The sequence below is a fragment of the Leucopleurus acutus genome, assembly GCF_964270905.1.
Source record: "Leucopleurus acutus genome assembly, chromosome: 2".
In the NCBI taxonomy this organism is placed as follows: domain Eukaryota; kingdom Metazoa; phylum Chordata; class Mammalia; order Artiodactyla; family Delphinidae; genus Leucopleurus; species Leucopleurus acutus.
This window is the reverse complement of record NC_139143.1, coordinates 59,592,282-59,605,487: the sequence shown is the minus strand read 5'-3', so window position 1 is coordinate 59,605,487 and position 13,206 is coordinate 59,592,282. Positions and strand designations below refer to the sequence as shown.

At 44.2% G+C, this 13,206-nt stretch overlaps 1 protein-coding gene across 1 annotated transcript in view; it reads right to left on the bottom strand.

The window, feature by feature from the left end:
* LOC309973948 (quinone oxidoreductase-like protein 2) overlaps positions 1 to 2,317 on the bottom strand; it is a gene marked incomplete at both ends in the record, with an annotated part of 30,698 nt that extends 28,381 nt beyond the window's left edge. Inside the window, 2 exon segments of the mRNA XM_082858415.1 lie at positions 1,779 to 1,887; positions 1,971 to 2,317. Coding sequence (XP_082714541.1) covers positions 1,779 to 1,887; positions 1,971 to 2,317 — 456 coding nt within the window.
* Between the last annotated feature and the right edge of the window lie 10,889 nt (positions 2,318 to 13,206).

The window sequence follows — 13,206 nt, the reverse complement described above, 5'->3', positions numbered from 1 at the left end:
TTTGGGGGAAATCAAGAGAATCCCCTGTGAAAGTAACACTTGACCTAAGAACCGCTAGGAGTTAACTATTCAAAATAGGGGGGTAGGGAGCCTGGCACAGACAAAAGCAATGGCATGTGCAAAGGCCCGGTGGTGGGGACAAAAGAAAAAACAGCTTAGTGCACAAAGAAGAGAAAAAGATGGGGCTAGAGAGCAAGGCCCACAGCATCTGAGGGTTTGTAGGGTTTGCTGAGGATCTTAATCTTTAGCGTAGGAACGGTGGAAGCCATTATAAGATTTTAAGCAAAGGGTAACATGATCAGCTGTTTTGGGAATCAGGAATTCTAGAAGCTAGAACAGGATTCCCCAGCTTATGTGTTTCATGACAGAGCTAGAGCAGAGGCAGGCCTGCAGCAATTTCTCTAGACCTTGTTAAGCAGTGGTTCTCAAAGTGTGGTCCCCAGCTCACCAGCTTCAGTGTCACCTGGCAACTTGTTAGACATCCAAATTCTCAGCCCCCGACCTACTGAATCAGAAACTCTGGGGACAAAGCCCAGCAATCTGTTTTGACAAGGTAATTCTGATGCAGCCTGGAGTTAAAGAACTACTGTCATAGACCAACCCAACTCAACAGGGCTTGGAATCACAGGAGGAAATGAAGGCTGAGAGACAGAATCGGTGACATTCATTTATATATTTGTTTGTTTACATTTCCCATATCATACAGAGGTGACCTTATTTATGAGAAGATACTTTATGGGCAAAATGGATTCATTCAACAATATTTTAAGCATCTGCCACATGCCTATGTGGGGATTTAACATTAAATTTAACGTTAAATCCTATGGGGATTTAACGATGGATAAATTCTCATAGTCCCAGCTCTCAGGAGCTAATATCTGACACAGCAGTCCGGACAAATAACAGAACAAAGGAGCCCAGCCCTCAAGCCTATGCACATTGTGTGCTTGACACAGTTGTTGACATGTACAGCACCTATAAATCCTCAAGCCACTCCACCTTGATTCAAGGTGAACATCTTTCAGCATGTGAATCCCAGGAAGCAGACTGGCTGCTGTCCTGCACTCACCCAAATAATCTATTTAGTCACAGGGTCCGTGTTAGTGACACTTCAGGGCTACAGTCACATTTCTCCCTCTCACCAGCGGTCCCCAACCCTGAGACTCACTGCCTGCTTCACCTTGTCAGGGGTTCTCATTCTCCACGCCAGATGACAGTGTTACCAAGGTGATCAACAGGAAAAGCCAAAGTGGCTACCCCATTTTCCACCACCCTAAATATGGGTAAATGCCCACAACCCTAATATAACCCCACCCACCCCAAATCACTGCAGTACACCAGGGGAGGGAACAAGACACATTATCATGTAAATAGCGTTAGCGGGCTGGCTGTGGGGGAGGAGGGAGGGCAGATAATTAGATGCTGATATTGAAGAAGAGGAAGCAAAGCATGGGGTCCATTTATCTGTGCTAAATCAATAACTTGCAGGTGGTTATGCAAAGTCGTGTGCAAATCAGAATTCTCTGTTTCTAAGGCAACAGCTCTGGGGACTTCTACATTTGTGTTCTGGGGAACAATCTTCCTTTTACGCTTCGGCCTTTTTGTGACCCCAGAAAGGGCCTTTCTAGAAGCCCAGCACGAAGTTGCGCTCCAGTCTCGCGGGCGCCCCTTAGCTGAGCACTCGGGAACTCAGTTCCGGTCGGGAGCCCGCGGGGCTTGGGTGGTGGCCGCGGAGAAGGGGCGTCTAGGGGGTCCCGGGGCCAGGCCAGTCACCCTACCTCGCGGGGCCGGAGATGGCGGGGCACCGCCTCCTCAAAGGCCAGGGGCTGCTTCAACTCGGCGCCCAGCGCGGCGCGGTAGTGCCTGCCGCAGCCCTGCCCGGCCCTCCTGCAACGCAGAACAAAGCCTCGGGTTACTGGGGGCGAGCCGGTTAACGCCTTTGGAGGTTCTGTGGTGAGTCAGGGCCGCACCTGCAGAGCCACGCCCGAGGCAAGCACAGTCCCCACGCCGACGCCGACGCCAGGGCCCCGCGCAAGTGTCGACAGAGGGGGAGGTCCGAGCGCGGCAGGAAGAGCAGGACGCCGCCCGCCCCGCCCCGGCCGCCGGGGACTCGCGACCCGACCCAGGCTGGCGGCAGCGGCCGGGACCGCGCCACGGGCCAGTCCCACCCGCGGGGGTGCCGCGCTTCTTCCGGGCGCCCGGGCCCCCTGGTCCCCCGGGGCCCCCTGCAGGTGGAGCCCACTGTGGAGTTGGGGGCGGGGATGGAGGAAGATGAGTAAATAGAAACAGATCCCCGGAGATTAACCTTTGTTGGCATTCTTTGTAGCAAGTTCAGGAGACTTTAAAAACCACACTTGGCGGTTCTTATACAGAGAACAAACTAGTGGTTAATAGTGGAAGGGGGGGGTGAGAGGAGGGGCAAGATAGGGGAAGGAGATGAAGAGGTTCAGACTACTAGGTATAAAATAAATAAGATGCAAAGATGTAATGTACAGCACAAGGAATACCGCCAATATAACTTTAAATGGAGTATAGTCTAGAAAAATATTGAATCACTGTGTTGTACACCTGAAACTAATATAACATTGTAAATCAACTACTTCAATAAGACAATGTATAAATAAATAATTAGGGGTTGGGGGGTCCTCTGCATGTGTGAAATCCTAAATGCATAAAGGCTTTAATGTCTACCTTCGACATCCTATTAGGATTCAATTCTTGTTATTAATTTTCTCACACTTACTGGACCACTTACTTACACTAAAACCGTACAGTTACTAGCAATCCAATGTTAAATGATTCTACGCGAATCCAAAGAGTACTTCCAATTAAAGTCAGGCCAAAACACCTATGTTCTGCGTGACACATAGTAGATGCTCAACAATTGATTCAAGGACAGTGTACCTGGGTGAACAGGTACACTCTGGGAAAACTGAAAACATAACAGTATAATCTGTGAAAAATTGTAAAACTGGGTAGGTCTCTGTTGCAACAGTAGCCAAATATTTATATACTAGCAATATAAAAGAATGTTATCCTGGGAAGAATGTTTCACTTGACAGATAGCTTTTAAAGACAGTCTGGTACTTCCCTGGTGGCGCAGTGGTTAAGAAGCCGCCTGCCAGGGCTTCCCTGGTGGCGCAGTGCTTGAGAATCTGCCTGCTAATGCAGGGGACACGGGTTTGAGCCCTGGTCTGGGAGCATCCCACATGCCGCGGAGCAACTAGGCCCTTGAGCCACAACTACTGAGCCTGCGCGTCTGGAACCTGTGCTCCGCAACAAGAGAGGCGGCGATAATGAGAGGCCCGCGCACCGCGATGAAGAGTGGCCCCCGCTTGCCACAACTAGAGAAAGACCTCACACAGAAACGAAGACCCAACACAGCAAAAATAAATTAATTAATTAATAAACTCCTACCCCCAACATCTAAAAACAAAAAAGAATCCGCCTGCCAATGCAGCGGACACGGGTTCGAGCCCTGGTCTGGGAGGATCCCACATGCCGCAGAGCAACTAAGCCCATGTGCCACAACTACTGAGCCTGCACTCTAGAGCCTGTGAGCCACAACTACTGAGCCCACGTGCTGCAGCTACTGAAAGCCGTGCTTCTAGAGCCCGTGTCGCACAAGAGAAGCCACCTCAATGAAAAGCCTGCACACCGCAACAGAGTAGCCCCTGCTCACAGCAACTAGAGAAAGCCTGCATGCAGCAAAGAAGACCCAACACAGCCAAAAATAAATAAATAAATTTATTAAAAAAAAAAAGTCTGATATCTTTAAAAAGACATCTGGTCAGGGAATTCCCTGGCAGTACAGTGGTTATGACTCCATGCTTCCACTTCAGGTGGCCAGGGTTCAATCCCTGGTGGGGGAACTATTGTAAGATCCCACAAGCCTCCAGGCATAGCCAAAAAAAAAAAAAAAAAAAAGATATCTGGTCAAAGAGTGTATAGCTTCTGAGGTTCAAGCCCAACTCTACCACCTATTTGTATGGCTTTGGCAATCCTCATGGCTGTGGAACCCAGTTCCTCCCCCATAAAGTGAAAGCATTGGGCAGAATAATCCCTCAGTTGCTAAATTCTGTTTCTATTTTTTTGATGGAAACAATAGTCCAAGATAGCATAGAATTATGGAATGATCCGGAATGGAATAAAGGAAAAATGGAAAGCAAAAATGAAGTAGGAATGAATTTCTGAAATCATGACCTAAAGGCTTTGGTGGGAAAGGAATTCAAAAACCAGTTTCCCACCACAGGTATGTAGGAGAGGTCACCGTTATCTTAAGAGCACTCACAGGGAATTTGAAGTCATTTTAGCCCCACCTCCCTCAGGAAGAAACTGGGCAGAAGAGGAACACGGACTAGAAGGTGAGAAGGTGGAAAATATTATCTTCCATGAAACACTTTGCAAACTCTTAAGTCATTAGGTACATAAAATCAAACCAGGAATAGTGGAGAAATATGAACATTATCATCATCAAAATCAACATTCTGGTTGCCAAATAAGAGTGAGCAACAAGAAATCTCAAGTTTATGAAGTATGAAACCAATATTGATCTGGGGATGAAATGAGTTGTTACATGTGGAAAACGTTTTGTAAAATATTAAGTTTTTATACAAGATATAAAGCAAGCAAATTTTTTTTATTAAGTATAGCTGGTTTACATAAAGGGAACAATTTTTAATTGAGCTCCTTGAAAGCAACAACCATTTCTTAATCTCCTTTATGTTTGCAGTACTTTGCACAATGCCACACTTTTAGGCACTTAGTACATGCTTATCGCTGAATTGTTGAATGAGCAGTCGGTTACCTAGCATCAATTTTCCAGATAATTGGAAGTATCTCTAAGCATCAGGTTTTTGATTGTTGATTAATTATTTTTATGGAAATTTTTTCTATTGTCATTTTCATAATATCTTTGTTATTCTCAGGGCATATGAAAATCAGTGAGTTTGGAGAAATCTATCAATACTGCATTCTACATTTATAACAGTATCTGAAGAAAATAGCAAAAGGCCCTTTAAGAAGAATCTTGGAGGGAGATGAAAGTATCTTAGGTAATTGAGGTGATTTTAAGCACTTATATGCAAAATAACTTTCACTTTTCCAAAGAACTTCAAAGGTAAGTGACAAGGCATTTAATAGTAGCTGCTATAGTAGCAAAAGAAGCATTTTAGCTGATCCATCAAATTGCTGCCACCACACCATACTGTCTAGTTTTTGTTATCATTTCTGGTTATTTTGTTTTATGTGGGGTAAGGTAGGAAAGTGAAGAGGAAGAACAAAATTTGAGTCCTGGCGGAGAATAAGACCAAGCAAACTAAATCAGAAATGATCACTCCTCTGCGAAGAAAGAATCTCTAACTGCCCTACAAACCAGTTTGAGGGCTCGTTAGGAGGTAAAAGAGTAACAGATGACTCTTCCTGCTGGTACAGCTCACATGAAGAGATAATATTTAACATCCAGAAGCTGCTGGAGGGCTGAGGGTGGAGAGCTGAATACACAAACAGCTATGTTTTCACAGAATAATAGACAAACAGCATATAAACAATATAAATACCATGCAGGACTGTGCTGAAAATGTAAAAGTAACCCCCCACAGTTATAATGCTTTATCCAATAGTTTGTCAGTGCCTTGAGAATAGAGACCGTGTGTCTCAGTAGCCCAGTTGACCACTACATCTAGCCCACAGCAGATACTCAGTACATTAGGAAGGTAGGAAGCCAGGGGCCCCCCAAGCTGTGTGGGAGAGCTACCAGCACATTACAATTCAAAGCCACAGCCAAAAATGTTAAGGGGTCTTGCACCTACTTTCCTGCCTAAGTATACAGCTGCCGGGCACGATCTGATCCTTTTTTCTGACTAGTTCAGTATTGCCGTTATAGATACATTATTACCTTCTACCAAAAAAGATGTCTCCCAAGAGTCTTGAGGTGCGTTGTAGTTTGCCTTTTCATTGAATTCCCCCAGATAGCTCTTTCTGACTGTTGCAGTTAACTTTTATCAACCTCAGAGATGGACTTTGGCCATTGGTACATGTGGGACATAGTAACCTTCTAGTCTATTCCAAGAACTGTGTAAGATTTGCTACATAACTTATTTGCTCCAACGCTCATGGAATCATAGAATTTCAGAGCTGGGATTGCTCGTCAACATAATCTAAGCAAAGTGCTTCATTTACAAGTGAGAAAGCGGAGGCTCAGAGAGAGATTGGCCCAAGGTCACGGTGAGGGTTAGTGGCTGAAATAGCATTAGGATCTGTTAGGATCTGGCTTTCCTGATTTCTTGTTCGATTCCCTTTCTATCGAGCTCTTTGGATTTCACTCAACACTATACAAAACAATAATATTTCACATTTTCATAGTACATCACAGGTTTCAAATCACCATCACCCAAATTGCTCTATCCTGCCAGTGATGAGAGTGATAATAATTATTGTTACAACTAGCACTTATTGGTAACTTACAACAAACAAGTTACTAAGTGCTTTTGCATTATTTTATTAGTCCTCACAATAGTCCTATTACTAGGATACTATTATTTTCACTCTTATAGATCGGGAATGCAGACTTAAGGAAGTTAAGTAACTTTCCCAAGGCCACACAGCTAGGAAATGGAGCAGTATAGAAGCCTCCTAATTGCCTGATGCCAGAGCCCGGCCACCCACTGTGCCCTCCCTCACAAATGCCTTCTGCAGCAGACAAAGAAGGTATTGTACCGTACATTTTAAAGCCATGCTTTTTTGCTTGTAGTTTTAAGTTTAATTTTATAGGAATTTTACAGTAGTTCAAGCCTAGAAAATAGATGAATTCCCTGAAGAGAAGAATAGAGAGAAAGCAGCGTCCAGGGATGCCTGCAGTTAAGACCCAAGAGCAGGAAGAAAAGTTAACACAAAATTAGGAGTACTACCCTATTCCTTATAGCCACAAACTTGAAAATGTATTGATTTCATTTAAATTTAAAGTATAGTGTGTAAGATTAAAACTATGATTATGTAAAGTAGTTTTCACACACACACATTCACATCTACACACACACACACACACATATGCGCGCGCAAATAAGATTTTAATGAAACAATGTGCTGACTGGGTTGCAGGTACCAGCAGGCATTTGGGCTAAATTCCTGGCACCCAGATGGACTCAGTTGGAAGCAGTGGTGACCTGAACAATGTCTGCCATGGCCTCCAAAACTAATCACCAATATTTGATGCAGGAATCTATTTTCCATCTTAAGCCATCATTATGGAACCAGTTTACAAGTTCCCAAGCAGTTTGGCAACTTTATGAAGCCTTTCCAACCCCACCTCCTCCAGAGAGAACAAACCCTTCCCTTCCACATGTTCCCTCCCAAGAATTTTATAAACCTGGATTAGCTCACTAATCTCACTGTTCAGGTGGTATTTATCTGTTTAGCCCAACAGCTAAGCTGTGAGCACTGTGGATGGTTCCGATGATAACATATTGAAGAGAAAATAATTTAGGCCTTGGAATCAGATGTACCTATGCTGGATTCCTGGCTTAGCCACTCAGTCATTGTGACCTTGGGAAAGTTATTTAACCTCTCTGAGCAACCATTTTTTCACCTATAAAACAAGCATAATAATAGCTGTGAGAATTGAACAAGATAAGCCAGTACATTGCAGCCCTCAACAAATGGCAGCTCTTTTTATGAAGACAGTCCCTGCCCAGCTAGTGGAGAAAGGCACACAAAAAATACGCTTCTAAGGGAATTCCCTAGCAGTCCAGTGGTTAGGACTCTGCGCTTCCACCCCAGGGGGCACGAGTTCGATCCTTGGTCGGGGAGCTAAAATCCCAGAAGCCACATGATGTGGCCAAAAAAATATAGGCTTCTAAAATGCCTGTGAAATGTCCTATGATAGGGGGCTGCAAAGGGGGCTGTGATTGCACAGAGAAGGTCAACCTACCCCACTTGGAGAGCATCACTTTAAGAAAGTCTCCCACAGGAGGGGTGAGGAAGAATTAGCCAGACAGAGGGCACAGCTAAACGTGTCCCAGGCAAAGGAGTGTGTGAGAGAGAACATGACATGCTCAAGGAATTATAGGTGGTCAGTTATGATGGAAGTTACGCTTTGAGTTGGAGAATGGTGAGGGATGAGACTGGAGAAGAAGATGGTGGTGTAGAAAGAGCGTAGGTATTGGAATCAGACAGTGAGGAATCCCAGCTTCACCACTTTCCAGCCAAATATCCTCAACCAAGTGACCTCTTTCTGAGTCTCGATTTTCCCATTTGTAAAATGATTGTGATTCCATGAACTAGTGTACGTAAAGTGCCTGGCACAGAATGTGCTTTTTTTTTAATGATAGCAGGAATTATTTATCGCTGTTTATCTAGGACGAGCTTAGTGGTTGGCCATTTCGATTGAGTCGATGGAAAGATGAATGAATGGGTAAATTCATTCACTTATTAATATTAGTATTTATTAGACACCATCCTGGTGGCAGACACTGTTCTAGTCACTGGGGATATAGTAGTGAACAAAACAGACAAAAATCCTTGCCCTACTGGGACTTGCAGTTCATGAACTGAGATGGAAAGGGGGCCACTGGTGTCTGTGAGGGGACAGTCTACTTCATAGCCCATGTGGCTCCAAAGTTATCTGATAAAACGCTAATAAACTGACAAAGCGAGTTTCCAAGAGGTCTAGATGTGAGTCCCACCTCCTAACAAGGAGGAGGCTCTTGTCCCCTCCCTTAATTGCTTCTCACTTATCAACCCCCAGCTTCCTGTTGTGATCCAGGGGAACTGGTGAGTTGTGTTGTTTGGCAGGAAGAAATGTCAAGGAGGGCTCAATTCATTCTTGGGCTCTAAGTCTAAAGTGGTGGCAAGAGGAAATAGGAAAGCAGCTCACACAAAAAGGCTATGGAGAGGGAGATTTGCCTATCTCAGCAGCCGCGTGATAAGTGAGCTCAAGTGCCTTGTGATGTGTGGAGGTTTTATTTCCATAGCAGGATAATCATATTCACATGTGTATATCTCATTACAAAAGGGTTCCCCAGGAGATTTCATTTAATTCTCAGAAGGGTTCTACAAGGTAGGAATTAACCCCATTTAATCCCATCCTTTTCCTTTAAATTAACTCCTCCTGTCCTCCTGTATATAACTACACCCAAGCTTCAATCATAAACAAAACAACAAAAATCTTTGTTCATCTCTCATCCCTCTCTAACCAAAACCCTATTCATCTCCTCCTAACAGCCAAGTCCACTGAACATTAAGAATATGCTTGTTAGATAGAACTACCATATGATCCAGCAATTCCACTCCTAAATATATACTTAGAAAAAACAAAAACACTAATTGGAAAAGATACATGCACCCCAATGTTCATAGCAGCACTATTTACAATAGCCAACATATGTAAGCAACCCAAGTGTCCATCAACAGATGAATGAATAAAAAAGATGTATAGTGGAATATTACTCAGACATAAAAAGCATGAAATTCTGCCATTTGCAGCACCATGGATGGATCTAGAGAATATTATGTTTAGTGAAATAAGTCAGATAGAGAAAGACAGATACTGTATGATATCAATTATATGTGCAATCTAAAAAGTAAAACAAACCAGTGAATATAATAAGAAACAGATTCACAGACAGTGAGCAAACTAGCATTCATTGGTGGAGGGAAGGAAGGGAGAAGGAGCACGGTAGGGGGAGGGGATTAAGAGGTACAAACTACCATGTATAATATAAATCAACTACAAGGATTTTTTTAAATAACTTTATTTATTAATTTTTGGCTGCGTTGGGTCTTTGTTGCTGTGTGCAGGCTTTCTCTAGTTGCAGTGAGCAGGGGCTGCTCTTCGTTGCGTTGCACGGGCTTCTCATTGCAGTGGCTTCTCTTGTTGCAGAGCACGGGCTCTAGGCGCGCGGGCTTCAGTAGTTGTGGCTCGTGGGCTTAGTTGCTCCGTGGCATGGGGGATCTTCCCGAACCAGGGCTTGAACCCTTGTCCCCTGCATTGGCAGGCGGATTCTTAACCACTGCGCCACCAGGGAAGCCCTACAAGGATATATTTTACAAAGAATTATAGCCATTATCTTGTAGTAACTTTTAATGGAGTATAATCTGTAAAAATACTGAATTACTATGCTGTCCATCTGAAACCAATATAATATTGTAAATCAACTATTCCTCAATAATAATGATAATAATATAAGGAATATGCTCAGTGACTCGGCTATTCTCCTTCCATTCACTCTCCACTGTGCTCTTCCCCTAAATGCCACTCGTCCAATGGATGCTTGCCAGTCAGTCCCCATTGCAGCTGGCCTCTTGCAGCATTTGAAGCCAGTCTCTGCTGGTTCTCCTCCTACTTCTCAGCCCACTCCCCAGGCTTGTTCTTAGATTCCTTTCCTCTGCCACTTCTTTAATGTTGTCAGCCAGGGTTCTTTCTACCATCCTTCTCTTTCTCTCCCTCTCTTTCTCTCTAAGTGAACTCTCTTTTTTCTTCAAAATCCTGCCCAAGCTCCTGATTTGGGAGCCCTTCCCTAACCATAGTCTCACCACTTCTCACCTTGTCATTCTTCTCTCCCACCTCGAAAACATACACAGTCCCCTCCTCCCGTTTTCCTGGGAACTCTTCTTTAGCTTCAGTAAAGCACATCCCACATTGTGTTGTGCCGGTGCATGGGTCTGTCTTTGCAGGAGATTACACAAAACTGCAGGGTGGAGCCAGTGACTTCTCTATTTATGCATTCTTGGTGCCGGGCACAGGGCCTGGCACATGGTAGGCAATAAGATTCAGAGGCGTTTTGCAAATTCTCAAGAATCAAACAGCTAGGAATTGAAAAGACAGAACCTCAACCATAGTCTTCTGACTTTAAAGGATATAGTCTCTCTGCCTCAGCACAGAAAAGAACCATGTTCCAAGTATTTTACCGTAAGTGCCTCAACCCCAGCAATTTATATATAACAAGGGGCAAGGTGGCAGGAAGGATTTCCTTTTCCCCACAAACACTGCCCCAGCTACCAGGTGTGGAAGGATTGTTTGGTATTTGTAGCCTTCCTTTTGCAAACTCCAGGATGAGAAGAAGGAAGAAAAAATAAAACCCACCTCCTTTCTCTTCCTCCCAGTGGACAATCACCCCCATCACTTCCCTTTCGAGCCAGGAGGCAGGAAGCCTATCCTAGCTCATGAAATTCCCCACTTGAGAGGAGTAGGGGGTGACTTAATAAGACACTTTGTGGCTGGGCCAGCCCTGAGTATGATCGCTGCCATCTTGAAGTAATGCTCCCGAGGAAACCTTCAGAAGGTGGTCACAGATATACCTAGGAGGACAGAAACTTCCCCTTTCCTCAGGAATAAACAAGGTTTCTAGGGAGATGCTCTGAAATCAGACGATGTGTGCATTTGCCAATTACAAGCTCAAGTTCCACCCAAATACACACAATCAAAGGCTTTCCCAAGGCCGTCATTACACACACAGGGCCCTCCTGCTGTTTGGGCAGCATTTTAGTACTGCAGTGAAGCAAGATAAATGTCATCAAAGCAGCAAGGTAAAGACGGACCCATCCAGCAGTGCCTTTTCCAGACCTGATGACTCACTTTGCCTTGTCTTTTATAATGTCGCAGTCTGAGAGGGGGAGAAGGAAATGAAGAGGAAAAGAGTGGGCTGTGTTGTACATGTAATTTGTTTCCCCTTTTCAGACAGCTTTTTAATGAGCTTTCTCATCAAGGGCTCTGTGAGCCTATGCTTAAAGTTTTCTGGACAAGCAAATGAGCAGGACTGAAATCAGATGGCATCAGGCCAGCACCTCATGTTTTGTTTTAAAGATATAGTAAGGGGGTGGGGTAGTATGAAAGAAAACATTGCTATTTGTGAGAAGAGAGATTTGATAACTCTTTTTTTTTTTTTTTTTTTTTTTTGCGTACACGGGCCTCTCCCGTTGCGGAGCACAGGCTCCGGACGCGCAGGCTCAGTGGCCATGGTTCACGGGCCCAGCCGCTCCGCGGCACGTGGGATCTTCCCGGACTGGGGCGCGAACCCGTGTCCCCTGCATCGGCAGGCAGACTCTCAACCACTGCGCCACCAGGGAAGCCTTGATAACTCTTTAGTCCAAGATAATTTGGAAATGAATGTTGTGGTTTTCCCCACTCCCCATGAAAATTCTAATGTTCATCAATTATTAGAATATTAGTGTGTATCTGTGATAGCATTTCTCTGTTCAGTCGGTTCCCATGGAGAGAAGTAACTGTCCTGTGCTATCCTAACCCTGGGTTCATATTTCTGATAAGGTACTCATCACATTGCATCAGAGATAATGTACCCTCTAGGCTCTGATCCCCCATGGCGTAGGCACTCAACCTCACCTAGCCTCCTTTATATTTCCATGGTCCAACACAGTGTCCAGACACATAGACACTCAATAAATGTGATTTTACCATTTAAGTGAATTCATTAGGTGCTGTTAGTACATGAAAAAGTACATAAACTAATTAGACCTAAGTACTAGGCTGAAAATCAGAGTAATTTATCACCTTGCAAGGTTCAACAAACATTTTAATGTGCTAACAGCCCCTAATTAAAGCAGCCTTCAACTTAAATTTTCAAGAGGACAGAAAAAAAGTACAGTCAGCCCTCTTTATCCATGGGTTCCGCATCTCCAGATATGGAGGCAGACTGTACCACACCAGTTTCTATAAGGGCCATGAGCATCCGTGGATTTTGGTATCCACTGGGGGTGCTGGAACCAATTCTCCCCTCTCCCACTCCCCCAGGATACCAAGGGATGACTGTACTGATAGGGATTCAGAGATACAATTTTTTCTTTTTATCATCGATGGATGTTATTTGGTTTCTGAGTAGGAATTAGCTCCTTCACAATAGAGAAAATGATGTGGGTTTTGCTCTGTTTATCTTTCTAGTGAATTTGCTTAACAGAGCATAAGTATAGAATGCAGGAAAGCAGTTTCTAGCTGTTGCCTATGCTTGAACTAGTTGTCCTGTAATCCTTCCCTCTGCTTGTATGGCATAAGGCGTGCCTCACTTGTGGTGATTCCAGGTACCTCCAGAGATGATATACTGATATACATGAACAGTCTGACACAGTGTTGGCCACAGAGTGTGTGCTCAATAAAAAACAGTCACCGATTGCTGGGAAGGGCAAAAAAGAGGAGAGGGGCTACCCTCCATTAGATTGGAGAATAGACATCAAGGTAACACAATCCTCCCTAAAACA